This window comes from Myxine glutinosa, chromosome 6 (genome assembly GCF_964187855.1).
Source record: "Myxine glutinosa chromosome 6, kmMyxGlut1.1, whole genome shotgun sequence".
Classification (NCBI taxonomy): Eukaryota; Metazoa; Chordata; class Myxini; order Myxiniformes; family Myxinidae; genus Myxine; species Myxine glutinosa.
The window spans coordinates 98,396,254-98,408,128 of record NC_136266.1 but is presented as its reverse complement, the minus strand read 5'-3'; the positions used below and the strand labels follow the sequence as shown (position 1 = coordinate 98,408,128).

The window sequence follows — 11,875 nt, the reverse complement described above, 5'->3', positions numbered from 1 at the left end:
GAGGTGGAGGAAATGCGGCAAAGCTGTCAGAAGAAGGTGAATATGAATTTCCAATAACTGTTGTGCACTGCTGTTTTTTTGCAGAAGCTATTTTTCTTTTTGAATTGTTTTTCAATGTGTGCTGTAACCAAGATCCCAGTGTGCATAAAAATAAATGTGTATGTGATGCAATGATTTGCAAAATGAGAGCTCGACTAATAGAACATGCAATCGAAGTATGGAAATTAGTTTTTGAGGGTGATTGATTTGTGCCATGCCATGTCGCACATATGTGTTTTTGCATGTCAAGTTACAGATGATTTGCATGTCAAGTTACAGGTGTAATTTTTTGAAATGTACAGGCTAATATTCATAGAATTATGTTCAAACAGCATCTCCGTGCCATTTTATTCATTACCTAACAACTTCCAGCTCCGAGAGCTTGAGTTGCAAATCGAGGAGGAGCATGACAGCAGGCAGAAAGCTCTGAGGCAGAAGCAGGAGTTGGAAGCTCAGATCACTGACTTGGGCGAGCAGGTACTCCTATTCCTAAGCATGTGATCATTATTTTACAAGGAAGGTTTTTATGGCTGGCTGTCTTCAGCTTCGAGTATTGTTTACAGTCTGCTGAGGCAACTTTCCATTAAAACATTAATTGGGGTTTATTGTGATCGCTTGGGGTCATAAGGTGAGAAAGAATCTGATGATCTTTCAGTCATTGCGATGACTGAATTGCATTGAAGATTCAGTTTTTTTTTTTTTTTTATCATTCAAGAGTTAGCTTCATAACTTCTGAATTCTTGTTCTGGGTTTGATATCTAGCAGCATAAAATCTGACTGAAATTTTGCTTCTTGTGCAAGCCCCTCAGTGAGGTGCCTTATTATGGGTGTCTATATTTTGGGGCAAATGTTAAGCCAGAGTCTTCCTCTTGCAATCATGTGAACCTCACGATAAAAACAACCCTGTGGTGTTTTTGATTTCCAGATTGGGCATCTATACCAGTACAATGTTCAGCATCAACCCAATCAATTGAATGTAAAGCATCTAAAAATGTGACAATAACTGTTGTCTAAGAATTACTCATTAAAGTAATTGTACAAGTCAAGTAAATGTTTGCATTAATGTAAACTGATAAAGATAAATCGTATTGGACTTCATATGACAGCTGGACGTGATAAACTAAATGATCTGTCCCATTATGTATGCCATTGACCATTTTGTGTATTCTGATGTCAATCGCCTATCCTTCCAATGTTTCCAGACTTTTGACATACCCTGTGGAATGATATTTAAACAGCAATTAGTGTGGATATACTGCTCTTTTAAAGTGACATGCATTGTCATGTTGTGCAAGGATGTCTGGCTTTGCATTTATTGTACACTGCTCCTTTCCTATTCCATCTCCAGGCGTTGCATGACGTCATCTCCGGGTGCTGAAGGGGGCCCGGTGATGATGCGTGTTGAATGGGAGTACCGTATTTTCCAATGTATTAACCACGACCGTGTATTAATCACACCCCTGTTTTTCACCCTCAAATATATTGTTGCAGATATGAGGACTGTATTTTTTTGATTGTGCTTTATTATTAATATTGGTTATTCTGCGCCTCCTGCCTCCGGAGCTGTGTAAAGGTCAAAGGGCGTCCCATAATTAGTCCATAGAGCACCCACACCACAGCTAATCATAGAATACCCCTGTTCGATAGCTTATATCTTATTATGTGTTTTAGGGTAAGGCTGTGTCTCCCATTAATTGAAATACTCCATTGCACCAGTGAAAGAGATAGATTCCCTTCATTCCCATTCCCAAAACCTCCATTCCCCCTTTCATCGACTGGAAATTACCTCCCTTCCAATTGCCGCCATTGACCACGAGGCAGGGTTGGGGAAGAAAGGCGGGTCCCCACCTCGTCATAGAGGGGAGGAGTGAGTCAGCCCCACTCAACCAACCACGAACAAGGGGTTGGACTTGGAAAGGGTGTGGAAAGAAGCATCGAGGAGGTTCGCGAAGGTTGAGGGGTGGGGCCTATATAACCCACGGCAGGGCGTTTCCAAAGACAAGGGAGATGAGCTTTTACCGAAACTGTGAGAGAAGTCCAGAGTTGAGCTGCAGATCGAGCCACCGAAACTGCGAAAGAAGTCCAGGGTTGAACTGCAGCTCGAGCCACCGAAACTGCACTCACTGCAGCTCGAGCCACCGAAACTGCACTTGCTGCAGCTCGAGCCACTGAAACTGCATTTGCTGCAGTTGGAGCCACCGAAACTGCAGCCACAGCAGCGTGAGGCCTGGACGGCAGTTTGGAGCAGGGCCGCGAAGGAGCGGCGGCTGCCCACGAGTCGATCAGCTGCAGAACTAGTTGGACCTCCCTATCCCGCCAGCCATCCACCAGCCACCCACCTGCCATCCCTATCATCATTCCCCGTGTAAGTGTGCTCGTAGTCTGTCTTTTGTCTTGTCCCTGGGTAGTAACAATAAGTCTGTATAAGCTAGTATTTTCACTGTGTCACCTGCGTCTCATGTGCTTGTAAATAAACGTGACTGCTGTCTTTTTGCTTATGTGTGTAAATAGTAAATAAATTTAGTAGTATTTCCAAACCTTTCTTTGCCTTCGTTTTCCTCTTTGCATTCGGTCGCTTTAGAGTTTTCCCGATTGAATAGCGGTGGCGCGATCCGGCCAAAGTTTGGGGCAAATCGGGTATTAGTCGGGGAATAACTGTTCGGTCGCGGTAATACACCACCGCTCGGTCAAAATAACATCTTAACCGCGTCCGTAACAATATTGTTACGGTTCTCCGCCACCCTTCTTACCCTTACCAAGGGGGGATTAAGCTCCTTGTTCTTTCTGGGCTTGGCAGAACCGAGAGACTTGCAACGCCCCCCCCCCCCCCCCCCGGACAAACGCAAGGTAGAGTTTCGGGAAAATCCTCGCTCGTACCTAAATCCCACGGAAGCGGGGAAGCAAGCCTCGCACGAGCCACGTGTAATTGGAGTACACCGAGCGGATTGCATACCACATGGTCCGTGCAGTCACCGTTAATTTATTGGACCCCGATTCGAGCGGTTCTATTCGTACCACGCTTAGCCAATGAGGAAATCACGAGAACGATCGAATGGAAAGGAAGAACACAGGTTTAATTATTATTCCCACACGTATGTACAATGATCGGTATGCAGAGACACAGAGCAGCACTTAGTCAGTCTTATTCTTAACCCCCAGACTCGGGCCCGTCACACTTACACAGGGAATTGCAGGCAGGTTGATGTTCAGGCCAAACGCGCCGACTTGGTCGTCCAGGAACGGCCCCGTCCGGCTCTCCATGGTCCCAGCACGTCCCGCGAAGAAGGAAAGCAGGTGGTGGAAGGATCCTCGTAGCGCGTCTCCCGAACAAAAGGCAGCTGATGAGGTAGGAAGGAAAATACGGGTCTCTCAGCGCGGCTGGCGGTTACACAGCACGCTATCACTCGCGCAGCTCAATGCACTGTACGCGGCTCGGCTTCAAGCTCAACCGAGCGTTACTTTCATATGAGCGCGTATCCCGGTTCATGCGTGTCCTTCTCCACTTAATGCCAACTCAGTCCTCTTACTGCTCTCTTCAATCCAGCTGCTTGCGAGTCCTTACTCAACTGCTCACCGTGCGCGAGTCCTCCTCTCGTCAGTCCTTCCACTCGCAAGGCCTCCTGGGGGCTTTGCGCACCGCTTATATTGATACGCCACGAACCTTCTCGAACCTCCTCGAACTTTCCAACCACGCCCTGTGACGCATTGCTGCCACTACACCCTGTGAGCCCTGATTGGCGGCTCGCGCTTACCGTCAGCTTCTCTGCCACCCTCATTCGGTCCCGCCCCGACCCTCCTAGGCCTGCCTCGTGTTAATTCGCGCCAAAATGAACCAAAATCAGCACAAAGAGGCATGAGGCTCGGGAGGCGGGATAGTCAGTAGAAGTCGGACCTATTCTCCTTACTCTACTCAACGCAGAACTAACATAGGAAAAGGACTAAGCTCACAAATACTAAGAGATAACTACACTCGCAAGGTTACATGTTGCTTGTGTGACTAGCTATGAGGTGGAAATTTAACCTTTATTATACTGACTGTTACCAAAACTCAAAACCACAACTATATATATATATATATATATATATGTATATATATATGTATATATACAGTGGTACCTCGGCTTACGAGTGCCCCAACGTACGAGTTTTTCGGGATACGAGCCGTCGCTCGGGCGGTTTGTTGCTTTGGGATACGAGCCGAGATCCGATGTACGAGCTCAAAAAATTTATTTTTTTGAATTTTCCGGTTGTGGCTTCCGGTTCCGGTCACGCGGTTATCTTGCCGTGAAAGCATCTCTACTTGGATATAAAACACGCAATCGTCGAAATACATGAGCGAGGAATCTCCTTGCTCCAGCCGGTGACGTCGCCGGCGGGGATCCCCGCCTCCAGAGTGGCTGGTCACGTGACCGCCAAAGCGTGTCGCGCGTGCGGGTATAATGAGCTACACCTGTGGATCACGTGACCACGGAAGCACGCCTCGCTTGAGAGGCATGGCTTTCGGTTTGCGTTTTGCTTTATAAGGCGCGATAAATGGGCTTTTGAGTGTTAGCGGTTCATGGCGTTGACGGTTCATGGCGGTTCATGGCGGTTCATGGCGTTGACGGTCAAAAACCCATTACATCAATTTTACCAGGCACTGTACAGTAAGTACAGTGGACACCAAATGCACGGTGGAAGGCTAGAAGTAGAAGATCGTCCAAGACAAGTGAGAATAAGCCATACTTTGGAGGAGATGACGTCATTCGCTGGTCCGATAACCAAAGATGTGGTATAAAAAACCAGGTGAGCTAACAATGCAGCAATGAAGGAATTCGGCCAAGGCACCGGCACACAACGACCTACCTACATCGAAAGACTCAATGCCAATGGTGACAGAAGCCAAGACGGCCGGCTTAAACACCGCCGAAAGACCACGGTGTACCAACTTACGATGCAGAACATCTTGCACTTAATATGATGACAACAGGTGCCATCCTCTGACGTACCATTACAGGTACAGGTACAGTACACGTGAGCACAGAGCAAAAGTTCACTGAAACCGAGATTAAGAAAAAAGAAAAAACACCTCGTGGTCCGTGCTCGATATCCGAGTTTCAATCTTTTCAAACACATGATGCTCTCGGTCACGGTATCTCCTGCGAGCTGCTTCTCCTTCAACCACACAAACAACAACTTCTCCATATCTTCATGGATAGAGGTCCGGAGCTTTGAAATAATCGTAACGCCCTTGGCTGGCGTTATAGCCTTTATGGACTCCTTCTGCTTCAAAATCGTACATATCGTAGAAGGAGTACGATCGTACTGCCTCGCCAAGTCGACAACACGCACACCTCACCTGGCATGCTCTTCTCCTCTGCTTAATAAAACCAGTTTATTTCTTTACATTCTCTTGTATTATGTACAGTATATACGAGGTCGTGCTTGTTTATACATTATTTGTTATTTATAAAGTACATTTTTGTTATTTAAAAGCACCTAACAAAAAAAATTGGTGTTTTTTTTTTGAGGCTGGAACGGATTAATAGCATTTCAATGCATTTGAATGGGAAAATTTGCTTTGACTTACGAGCGATTTGGCTTACGAGCTCCGTCACGGAACGGATTAAACTCGTAAGCCGAGGTACCACTGTATATATATATATATATATATATATATATATATATATATATATATATATATATATATATATATATATATATATGTATATATATATATATATATATGTATATATATATATATATATATATATGTATATATATATATATATTTATATATATATATATATATATATATATATATATATATATATATATATATATATATATATATATATATATATTACGCGCGCTACGATTTGCAAGGTCTCAAATAAGTTCTTTATAAGACTTGCGCTCTAATCTGGGTCATGGTTTGGCGTTCTACATCAATGATGTCTGCATTTTCAAAATGCAGCAATATTTGGCAGTGAGAGCTTTTTTTATTAACTTGTCTGGTTATCTGGCACAGTTATTGGTTCCAATTATGCATTGGCTTATTCCAAGTGTGAATGCTATGGCTTTCACCATTCTTTAGGTTAGACAATTTACTGCGTCTCGTGTACTCAACATTTATTCATGATTAATAACTGCAACAGTCTGCTGTTGGCTTAATGGTTAAGGTGGCTGGCTTGAGATGTCAGGGTCCTGCGTTCAAGCCCATGCTCAGCCGTTGAATTAACACCAGGTGGGTTGACTCAGCCTGTCATCCTTCTGAGATCAGCAAAATGCGTACCAGCATACTGGGAAGAATGAGCTATTCGAGTATCCTGGGTTGGAGTGGCAACCCATTCAGGATTGTGGCCAATAGCCTACGAGACTATTTCGGCAGCTCCATCTATACATCTGAAGATACAAATGGAGTGGTCTTCTTCTTCTAATAAAAATTGCAAAATCATTGACGCATTGTTTTGTTGGATTACCCCAGTTTGTGAGCAGTCTGATGTTTTGTTGGATAATCCCAGTTTGTGAGCAGCCTGATGTTTTGTTGGATGATCCCTGTTTGTGAGCAGCCTGATGTTTTGTTGGATGATCCCTGTTTGTGAGCAGCCTGATGTTTTGTTGGATGATCCCTGTTTGTGAGCAGCCTGATGTTTTGTTGGATGATCTCTGTTTGTGAGCAGCCTGATGTTTTGTTGGATTTTTTTAAATTAGTTTTAAAAAAAAATTTGTATACTGAATCGAGGCTCGTGAAAGAGCTAACATTAACTTCACAAACAAATCGACCAGACAAACAAAATACACAAAAAGAGGGAGCGGAAGACCAGATGGGGAGAAAAGGGGAAGCACACACACACACACAACATCCAAGAGCAGGGAGATGTGTGGAAGGGAGAGGGCCCGGGGGGAGGAGGCGTGGGAAGGGGGGGTGGGGGGGGGGGTGAGGGAGAAGTATAAAGCACAAGGACACCAAGGACTTCCAGGACAAAAGTTGGTATTTCAAAAAGTGGAATTGGGGTGAAATTAGCGGGGGTAGAAAAGATCAAGGTTTTGGATGGGGGAAGATAAGAGATGGTGGTGAACAGCTGTTTTAAAGACTTGGAGGGTGGAGTGGGATTGAAGAGAGTGAGGGAGTTTGTTCCAGAGGTGGGAGAAAAGAGGAATGAAGGAGTGAAGGTGAGCAGAGAGTCTTGATTTTGGCAGTTTAACCAAAAGAGGGTTGCAGGCAGATCTTGTGCGACCTGTAGGAATATTTGCGGGACAGAGCCCAGAGAGACCTGGGGGGGCAAGGCCAGAGAGGAGTCGGTAGAAGACGGAAAGACCACCAACCTGCCTGTGGTGAGTGAGTGAGAGGCCCTTGGAGTTAGCTTCATCGCGGGAGATTCCAATGATTCTGAATGCTTTGGTTTCAACAGTGTGAAGGCGAGCTCGGTGTGAGGCAGGAGCACCAGCCCAGAGGGGAGAGCAGTATTCCATTGAGCTGCGGATGAAAGCCTTGTATGTGGTGAGGAGCTCAGGTGTGCCAAGGAAGGACTTCGCACGACGGAGGATGCCCAGTCGGCGACTGGCTTTGGAGGCCAGATTTGAAATGTGGTTTTTCCAGGAAAGATCATGGCAGATAGTGAGACCCAAAAGCTTGAGTGACAGAACTTCTTGGAGAGGATTATTCAGAAAGTGGATGGGAGGGTTGTCCAGTCGGTCTTTTCGGAGAGACATCGTAAGAGTGTGAGATTTGTCAGGATTGAAAGACATGTTCCACTTGTTTGCCCAGTCTGTGATTTTGTCAAGGTCTGCAGAGAGTGAGGAGGCTGCAGACTGCCGATCTGAGGGATGAAGAATGGAGCGACAGAGAGTAGAGTCGTCAGCAAAGAGATAGAGAGGATTTTCAAGAGAGTCAGAGAGATCATTGATGAAGACCAGAAAAAGCACAGGGCCCAGAACACTGCCTTGGGGAACTCCAGCCTGAATAGGAAGAGGAGATGAGAGAAACCCATTCAGGGCCACATGTTGACTACGACTAGAGAGGAAGTCCACCAGCCATGCGTGGAGATTTCCATGGATACCAAAAGAGGAGAGTTTGGTGAGCAGAGCGGGGTGCCAGACCGTATCGAAGGCACGTGATATGTCAAGGGAGACTGCTCTAATTTCCTGTTTGGCATTGAGGACCTTCATCCATTGTTGAGAAAGCAGAAGCAGCATGTCCAGAGTGGAGTGTCCAGGTCTGAAACCAAATTGATGATCAGAGATCAAGCCATTGGAGAAGAGGAAAGATTTCATATCTGAAGCAATGATGGATTCCATGACTTTGCTGATAATTGGGAGAAGGCTGATTGGTCTGTAGTTGCTGGGATCTGTTTTTGCACCTTTTTTGTGCAAAGCGGTGATGTTGGCAGATTTCCAAGCAGATGGAAGATGACCTTGAGCAAAAGAGAGGGTGAAGAGAACAGAGAGGGGGAGTGAAAGAGCGGAAGAACATGATTTTAGGACCCGTGGGCTGATGCCGTCAGGTCCAGTTGCAGAATCAGAGTCGAGGGTTGACAGAAACTTTTCCACCTTGTCAGGAGGAAAGGACACAGAGTCCAGGAGCAGCTGGGTACGACTGGGTACGGTGGGTACAGAGAGGGATGGGTTTGGGACACAAGATTTAGAGGCAAACACAGAGTTGAGGCATTCAGCTTTTTCATGTGCGGAGTCAGCCGTGTGGCCATTTAAGGTGAGGGAGGGGATGGAGGGGGAACAAACACCAGAAACAGATTTCACCAGACGCCACCAGGATTTGGAAGAGGGAGACAGATAAGAGAGTTCGGTCCTGAGGACGGAGAGATATTGTTTCCTGGCTCTCCTGAGGGTGGACACACACTTGTTTCGGGCTTTGTGAAAGGAAATGAGATTTCCTTCCATTGGATTTGCTTTCCAGGAGACGAAAGCAAGTTGTTTCTGGGCAATAGCCTCACCACAAGATTCCGTGTACCATGGACGGGAGGAAGGGTATGACAACTGAAGACGAGAAGGGATAAATCTGTGCATGAGAGAGAGCAATTTACTTTGGAAGAATTCCCAGGATGAGTTGATGTCAGAGGCAGTAGAGATGGGAGACCAGTCCAGATGATTGATGGCTGCTTGAAGACCGTGCCAGTTGGCCTGAGTGAAATGCCAGATTCGTCGACGCTGAGGAGGCTCTCTGAAAATGGTCAGAGAGATGTCCACTTTAACAAGCACATGATCAGAAGAGCCGATTGGAGCAGAAGAAGAGCAGCAGACATTTTCAGGGAAGTTAGTCATAACCAAGTCCAGAAGAGAAGATTCTCCGTTGACTGAGATCCGGGTTGGGAAATTGAGAGATTGTGTCAGTCCCAGTGAGTCACAGAAGTCCTTTGCTGAAGAGCCATGGCTGGTGAGAGAGGTACCCACACCCAGCCAACTGGCATGGTGACAGTTGAAATCACCACATATGAGGAAGAGAGAGTTGGGATGGGTAGATAGAAGTTGGTCCATATTATCAGACAGCGAGATGTAGATGGAGTCATCACTGTTTGGTGGACGGTACAACACGCATATGAACAAAAGGTGGGAGCGAAGGGGAAGCCGTAGCCAAAGGTATTCCTGGGGGTGAGGTGGAGAGAGGGCAGTGCAGGGCGAGTGAGGAAGAGAGTTTTTTATAAAGATAGCAACCCCACCTCCAGGACGAGGCTCAGGTCTATCATACCGGAGGAGGGAGTAACCTGGGAGAGATACCAAGGAATCAGAGACATCATGAAGGAGGAAGGTTTCTGTTAAGCAGATCACGTCTGGTTTGTCAGAAGCAACCTGTATGGAGAGATCAGTTAAGTTTGAGCGAAGGCCCTGGATGTTTGAGGTCCATACTGTTAAGGAAGAGGAAGGGGGAACATCGGATACAGAACAGGGGGGGGGGGGGGGAGCGGTAGGGCAGGATGTGGAAGAGGAGGAAGAGGTAGGGAGAGCTGTTGCAGGTGTGTCAGAGATTACAGAATAGCTTGGAGAAAGGGAAGAATGGGGCGGACAAAAGGTTTGATGGTGTTTGGGTGAGGCGCAGTGAGGTGTTATTTGAGGAGGGGGAAGAGTGAGGCAGAAGGTTGAGGAAGATGAAGGTGAAAGTTGGAAGGGGGAAGAAGCGGGGAGGACGCTTTGAGGAGGAGGGGTGAGAGTGGAGTCTAGGAGGGGAGGAGTGAGGGAGAGTCTCGGAGGGGAGGGGTGTGGGGGGAGTTTAGGAGGGAAGGGGCAGCGGGGGAGATTTGAAAGGGATGGGTGTTTGGGAAGATTTGGGGGGGAGGGGCAAGGGGGAAGATTTGACAGAGATGGGTGATGGGGAAGATTTGGAGGGGAGGGGTGTGATTGGATTTTGAAAAGTGTACGATTTATGGGAAACGAACATTTATTGCAAAATGAGTTTCTTGAGACATTCGAGGCAAAAATACGTTTGAGGACGCTGAAGGGTGGGTGGAGTTCTGGAGAGTTTAGGGAATGAATGAAAGATGCACTGTAAGAGATGGAATTTTTTTTTTGAATGAATAGAATTGGTGAGCAAGTCGAAAGCATCCTTTTATAGAAGAAGTAGAAAAAAGTGTTATAGAATATGACATAATAATAAAGTTCTTCAGGGGACAGATGAAACATGTATTAACAACTTGATCACGTGATCTCGAACAACGTGGTCGAAGAACGAAAGAACAAATAACGAAGAACGAAAGAGCAAAAGAACAAAGAGCGAAAGAACAAATAAGAACGCACAAGCGGATAAGAACAGGGAAGGAAAAAATTTTTTGGTTTTTTTTTGAGATTTTAAAAACGGGGAGTTTGGGTGAAAAGACCGTGAAAAACAGAGACCGACAGTAGATGCAGCGTGATCGAAGAACCGCTGAGACAAAAAACAAAAGCCTCAAGCCAAGGTCTGAGGACACGGTAGCCTACTACTACTAGCACTACACTAGGCCTCAGAATACACGATACGAAAAAACCGACGATTCTGTACACAGGTATGAAAAACCAACACCGAGAAACCTATTAAAGTCACCCCAATAGGTACATACACCGAAAGAAAGATAAAGATACGACAAAAACACAAATGTGAAAGATCACTTAGCTTCGAAAGCGTGAGCGCATGGAACAGCTTCGATCCCTGTTTCGATCCCTTCGAAACAGGATGATCCCTGTTTGTGAGCAGACTGATGTTTTGTTGGATGATCCCTGTTTGTGAGCAGACTGATGTTTTGTTGGATGATCTCAGTTTGTGAGCAGCGTGATGTTTTGTTGATGATCCCTGTTTGTGAGCAGCCTGATGTTTTCTTGGATGATCCCTGTTTGTGAGCAGCCTGATGTTTTGTTGGATGATCCCTGTTTGTGAGCAGCCTGATGTTTTTTTGGATGATCCCTGTTTGTGAGCAGCCTGATGTTTTGTTGGATGATCCCTGTTTGTGAGCAGCCTGATGTTTTGTTGGATGATCTCTGTTTGTGAGCAGCCTGATGTTTTGTTGGATGATCGCTGTTTATGAGCAGCATGATGTTTTGTTGGATGATCCCTGTTTATGACCAGCCTGATGTTTTGTTGGATGATCTCAGTTTGTGAGCAGCCTGATATTTTGTTGGATGATCCCTGTTTATGAGCAGTGTTACGTGGTCCCCTCGGTGAATACCTGGTCTCGGTGACCCCCGGACCGTGAGAGGAACTTCGCCAGAAAGTTATATTATATATGCGCTTTCGCCACGCAATCCATATGAATTCCACCCAAGAGACAACTGATGTTCAAGGATATATTTCAATGGTAATGATACCATACAATTTCAATGATACAACCACGGAGATTTTCCCCGAGCAATCAACAATAAACCACCATCAACA

The 11,875-nt window shown here is 45.9% G+C and overlaps 1 protein-coding gene across 5 annotated transcripts in view; it reads left to right on the top strand.

Annotated features, from left to right (window-relative positions):
• The window catches only part of MYO18A (myosin XVIIIA), a 377,134-nt gene that overhangs the window by 191,983 nt on the left and 173,276 nt on the right, over positions 1–11,875 (top strand). For all 5 annotated transcript variants that reach the window (XM_078780216.1, XM_078780215.1, XM_078780213.1 and 2 more), the window contains 2 exons: positions 1–36; positions 412–516. The exon at positions 1–36 is cut by the window's left edge and continues 75 nt beyond it. In XM_078780216.1, the coding sequence (XP_078636342.1) occupies positions 1–36; positions 412–516 (141 nt within the window). The remainder of the gene's footprint in view (positions 37–411; positions 517–11,875) is intronic.